At 39.2% G+C, this 6,000-nt stretch overlaps 1 protein-coding gene across 1 annotated transcript in view; it reads right to left on the bottom strand.

The window, feature by feature from the left end:
• Window positions 1-949: 949 nt before the first annotated feature.
• Window positions 950-6,000, bottom strand: part of DPP6 (dipeptidyl peptidase like 6) — a 404,285-nt gene continuing 399,234 nt past the window's right edge. Inside the window, exons 23-26 of the mRNA XM_058833198.1 lie at window positions 5,737-5,795; window positions 4,398-4,470; window positions 4,225-4,298; window positions 950-3,248 (exon numbers count right to left, since the gene is read on the bottom strand). Of these exons, the coding sequence (XP_058689181.1) occupies window positions 3,102-3,248; window positions 4,225-4,298; window positions 4,398-4,470; window positions 5,737-5,795 (353 nt within the window). The 3' untranslated portion in view covers window positions 950-3,101. The remainder of the gene's footprint in view (window positions 3,249-4,224; window positions 4,299-4,397; window positions 4,471-5,736; window positions 5,796-6,000) is intronic.

Genomic DNA, 6,000 nt, shown 5'->3' with positions numbered 1-6,000 from the left:
CAGCCAGCCCCCAGGCAGGCAGGTCTGGCAGCTCTGTGCCACCCCCAGGAAGGACTGCAGAGCAGATGTGCCCTGAGACCAAACACACAAAGTTAAAACATCCAGAGCTGGTCACTGCCAGCCCAAGTGAGGTCTGGGACAACATGGGCATGACAGCAAATGCAGGAGCATGTCCCAGGAACCAGCACTGGCCTTGTACCTTCGGCCTCCCCCACAAAATGCCATTTTCCCCATTGCAAACAGCAGACTCCACGGGTCTTCCCATGGGAACATTCCACATGCCCTTTCTCACTCACTCAATTTTCTTCCTTCCCACCCTTCAGAGAAGAAGCGTTCATTTGGCTTGAGCTCGTAAGCTTGGATGGGTTTATGAGCTCTCTGCCTGAACCCATAGACAATTACAAACATGGCTGGCTGCCTGGCTTTGTTAATTAGCTACCAGCAATGCTTCATTTTTCCCTCTGTGGTTTCCATCTGAATTAGTAGGGCACTGCTCATTAGTTCTCTTCCTCTTTGGGATGCCACAGTTGAACATTATGGTATCCAGATATGCCAGTGAGCTGAGAATATAAGCTTGATTTGTTTGGACAATAAAAAAATAGTAGTTGCATTTAGATAATTAAACAAAATAACAGCAAAGCTATTTTGTACTGTTGCAATCTGTCCTCCCCTGTCCCAGTGCTCCATTTTCTTGTTTCCTGATCTGCTGGAAACAAAGAGTGGAGTAAGTGTTCTCAATAATTTCTTGGTTTTACTGTGAAATATTAAATTTCTCTTCCTCTAAATCTGGTTTGGTCTAGTGGGTGTTGGCTGATGGGACAACATCCTGGCACTGATGATGTGCAGCAAGTCAGCACTTGCCAGTTCGGGCTCAATTCAACCAGAAACAGCACTTCCAGCAACTTGATGCTTATTTAATAACTTAAAAAACAACAGCAGTAGCAACCAGGGTGGTAAAATAATGTTTTATTCCATGAATGAACAAACACTACCATGCCACATCCTAAAGTTCTTTCTACAAAAGATTGTGGACAGAGCAGATTTTTACATTTCTCAGTTCAAGTTCATTTCAGGCTCTCGAGCCTGTTCAGCGTAGCAAAATCTGGACACGCAGCATTCTCATGGTCTATTTGGCATTTTGCCAGATAAAGCAGATTTACACCGTAGTTCTTGTTCACACAATGTCGATGCACTGTAAATTAAAGGAGATAATCCCAACCAAACTAGGTAATTTCTGTGGTTTATCAATATATTTTTTCATGGTGGTCAAAATACAACCAACATTCAAAGCTTAAAATAAAGGTAAGAAAAAAGACACACAAAAGAACACAATGGAAACATCATCATTGCTGTCAGGATGTGAGTTTACCCACAGTACTATGTAAAAAGTAGGAACCGGCATTGACATTCAAGCTGTTAAAACAAGAAAAGAAATTACATTAATTGTTATATTTCCAAGCTAGTGCTTCTAAGGAGTCCTGATCAGCAAAGAAGTGTTACCGCATGCATGTTGAACACAAGACTAATATTGGATTGGGGATCTGACAAAGAGCTGACTTACATTCCTTTATATACAACAAAATGAAATATACAGTATTAATACTGGCTGTACATTTGGTCAGAATATTTTACAAGGAGCGACACTGTCAAAACTCTTATGATGCAGTATGTGGAAGTGGATGGAGGTTGGATTTCTTTCTGAGAGCTGAGTGTTTTCACAAGAAGTTTTAAAAGTTGCTTTCCACTGCTAAAATGAACAGTTAGACCTTTTAAAGAAAAAGAATCCTCTTTTTTTTTTTTTATTTTTGTGGGTTTTTTTTCTCTTTTATGGTTGTCAAAACTAGTGTGAACAGAAGAGACAATTAAATGTGTTTGGAGTATGCTAATCAATGACCTGGAATAAAACTAAGCCACAGACAGCACGTGCAATAAATCTCTGCACATTGTCTCTGTTTAAATGGCTTTATAAGATGATCTGTGAGGTCCCTAGTACAAATTCCTGTACCACAGCCTCACCTAGCTGTTCCCTAGCAGGTTGCCAACCATTTGTTCCAACACTAAAGAAAGAGAAAGAATAATCATGACTGTCGCATATTTTTCTACATCGCAATAAAAAATATCTCAATGTAAGCTGATTTAGCTTATTTATGTGCATATTTTTAAAGGCTGCCAAAGAAAATACTCAATCTTGCTGGCAAAGCTATTTTGGGAACTGAAGAATGAGTTTTTCTTTGCTTTATTCCAATAGATTTTTTTTTGATATCTGGGTAGCTCAAGTCCCATTGCCTCATTAGACCCCTGAGGTCTAAAGTGAGTTGGTTAATTTGTTTTATGGTTTTTCCCCATCCAGAACAAGCTGAGAAGCTAATAAGGTAAGCATGAGACCCAATGAACAACAGAAGTAAAAGCCATACAGAATTAACAAAATAATTACAGGAAGGTAAAGATCGGTGTAACTATGGTGATATTTCGCACAATTGGATTTGTGTATCCTGTAGCAATGACAAACCTCCTGAAGATGGAAAAGAGCAGGCAAGAGTATGAATCTGTATCCTTTAAAATAATTGTGCTATAATCTTCTCCATGTATTAGATTTTTTTTTTTCTGACACAGTGTGATGCTAACTATAGTAACCTTAATGTGGATGATGGATTTCACTGCTACTGCTTGACTGCTTGGCTGCAGAGAGACATTAAATCCTCCAGTCCTCAAAGTGGTTTCTTGGGGTGTTCCTTCAAGTTCAACGTCTTACCATTTTCACTCTATAAGTCATTTTGTGGCAAACAAAAACAAAAACAAAAAAAGAAAAAAGAAAAAAAGAACAACCATCCCCCCCAAAAATAACAAAACCAAAGAAAAAGAAGATGTTGGTTGTGATGGATTTATTTCAGACAGCAGTTTCTGCTGAGTTCACCATGCTTAATGTTCTTCCATTTAGGAAGGAGTTGCTGTCAAGTAAAGCAGAGGAGCTGCTTTCAGTTTTTGTTGGTTTTGTTTTTTTTTTTTTAAATACATGCTAACAACATCTCTTTCTTCAGGAAAATGATCCAGTTGCATATTGTCAGAGAGATCTGCCTTGTGCTTAGCACGGACAAGTAGGGTTAATCATCCTCCTCCTCCTCTTTCAGTGGGGCTAGCGGGAGTTTGTCTGGAACCTGGAAACACTCCACAAAGAAGTTGACAATGGACTGGTACAAGTGCTGCTCAAATGCTGCATTGCTGAAGTAATGGCTTTGATCAGGGTAAATCTGAAAAAAATAAACAGGTAAGTACACACCTTTTAGAGCTTAAAGTCTCAGGACTGACCACCCACACCTGCAGCTTGAGCTGCAAACCCCCTGTGTCTCCTCAGCATCACTGGGCTTCCCATTGGGCACCACGGTGCTCCGAGTGCAGACTTGCATTTTCCTTCACAAGGAACTTTTTTTGTGGTGGAGGATTTTCCATTCAATGCCCTTCTGAACAGGTTCAGTCTAAGAAGAACCAGCCCACACTTTCCTTGTGAAGACCAAAAAACGAGCAGTTTTGGAGAGAAATGGCATTAGGTTATACTGACTAAAATGAGGGCTTTAAAGCAAAAATGCCATTAAGTGAAAAAAAATTAATAAACATTGCTGGAGAAGTAATTAAATTGAAAAAAAACCCAAAAACCTCTGTGAAGCCAGAAATGAAATAGTTTAAACCAAACTTTTCATTTTAATGGAGCAGGTAACTTGAAGAAATGCAAGAGGATCATAATGAGTTGTCAAGGCAGGGATTCTAGGGTGGGTTCATTTTGAAAGATTTAATGGCTTGCACATGGACCATTCAGCAAAATATCAGAGATATAATTTGGTGGAAAGTGGAGCTGTGCCATTCATAGTGGGATGTCAGATTTCAGTGACATATATCTTTGTAACTTTTCTGGTTGATTTAATTTAGAACTGAAATTCATCCTGAATTTGTTGTGTTGTTCCCAAAGAAAGTCAACAGGCATAAATTTCTTAGGAATATGTCTCTCACAACCTAATTTACTATAATTCAATAATGGTCCTACAACTGTCCAGACCAAAACACTGATGTCACAGAGACATGGGACTAATAGAAACATGTTATATGCTGGTGCTACTTCAGCTGCCAGGCTGAGTTTGCAACTGGTTTTTCAAGCCTTGTTTCATAACATCAGTTTGAGTTCAAATAGGGAAATAACTGTTTAAATAGAAGAAAAAGAAACATATACTGTACCTGTAAGCTGTAATTAGCCTTTGCCCTAATTAGGTGTGTGATAAGGTCCGTAGTATGCTGAAAATGGATTTTTTCTGTAAAAACAGATTGCAATCATTAAAGAGACAAATTTAATTAACAAAAATCAAAGCTACTACAAACATATAATGAACTAAAATGATGGGCTAACTTACCATCAGCAGTAGCATGAATGATCAAAAATGTCTGCTCCTTTAGTAATGAGACTCTGTGTGATAATTTGCTGATCTGTGAAGGTAAAGGTTGCAATAAGATTAAAAAACTTGCTAGAAATTAGCAATTTATATGGAGGCAATAGAAGCACTTATTTCCACTTAATACTTTATCACCAGGATAACAAGCAGACACCAGCACAGCATATTCTCCTGGCTACTTATATAAATCTAGAGGTAAAATAGACCCCCATCCTGTGCTGGCAGGGCAGTGTCAGCAGCAGGAACATGTCAGAGACCCTCTTCTGATAATGTTCAATAAAAGCCCGAACTGTAGAACACATGGGAAATACCAAAGTGAGTAAAAAGCACCAATGAAAAGTGTGCCCAGGTGTCTGTGCCTAAGAACACTTCATGGATCTGGAGGGATTTTGGTATGGTTTGAAAGCCAACCTCAATGAGTTTTGACAGCTTGGGGGATGATCTGATGTGAAATTCAAGTGTCCACTGCTGAGAACAACTTTGTACCCAGCTGTCTTTCAGATGCACAAGGAAATATAAATACAAACAATTTCTAGAAGAACAAAAGGAATTTGCACTAAGGTAGAGATTATGAGTGCAAAATCTGAGAGACAATGAACTCAGAGTTTAGGTAGCCAGGATAAATCTTCCCTTGTGAGGGCACAGGGTGGTATCTGCTTTCTCTGTGACAACTGTGCCAGACTTTTGCTGCCTTCATGTCTTCTGGCTGGAGACAAGGCTTAGAACTAGATTTTCTCTGTAACAAATTTTCTTTGTGTGACTATTCTTTATCAGGTTTTGCCTCCAAATAATTTCAGCACAGGATCCAACTGGTCCCATCAGGTGTATTTAACCATATCTTTATTAACTGGTGCTGTGTTTCCTTTTCCATGTCCTGCTCAGTTCTGCCACAGAGATTTGCCTACCTGAAATATCACAAAGTTTGAGAAAGTCAAGCTGAGTTTCACTTGAATTTGTTTATCTCAGAGAGAATCAAAGTGGCAAGATCATTGGCAAGAACTTTCAAGGAGGTCGTGACACCGTGTCCTCTTGGGCACATCTGAGTCACTCAGCTCTTTCAATCTCTAAAACTGTATTTACCCAATTTGGAGAGGCAGACACAAGGGCTAATCAATAAAAACTTTATCCATGATTACTATTAAGACAAGAAAAGCAGTAAGCAGGCTGAAGGACACCTTCAGAGCTTCACTAGAGAGTGCCTCTTGCATAACCTTGCTTTGGCCCCAAAGGAGAGCACGTGGAGGGAGAGTTAAGACCCAGTTCACATTTTATCAGGGAAATGCAGTGTCCATGCAGTTACCTCGTATGCTCTGTTATCAACCCCGTGCAAGCCCAAGTATCTTTCAGAAAAGGCTGAAGCTTGAAGAGAAAAAAATTAAAATATCACTTTCAGTCATGAATACACTGGTGCTTCTGAGTCAAATATTGCAAAGGCTAAAAAACTCCTTATTTTCTAACATGGCATTATTTATAGAGGATGCATTTCTAAAGGTTTTTGAAAATGCACTAAGGATATGTTTGTCATTGTCACCATGTACTTCTGGTGTCTCAATGAGTCACAGGA

Source organism: Poecile atricapillus, chromosome 2 (genome assembly GCF_030490865.1).
Source record: "Poecile atricapillus isolate bPoeAtr1 chromosome 2, bPoeAtr1.hap1, whole genome shotgun sequence".
Lineage (NCBI taxonomy): Eukaryota > Metazoa > Chordata > Aves > Passeriformes > Paridae > Poecile > Poecile atricapillus.
The sequence above is the reverse complement of the archived record's forward strand: the minus strand, read 5'-3'. Positions and strand labels throughout refer to the sequence as shown.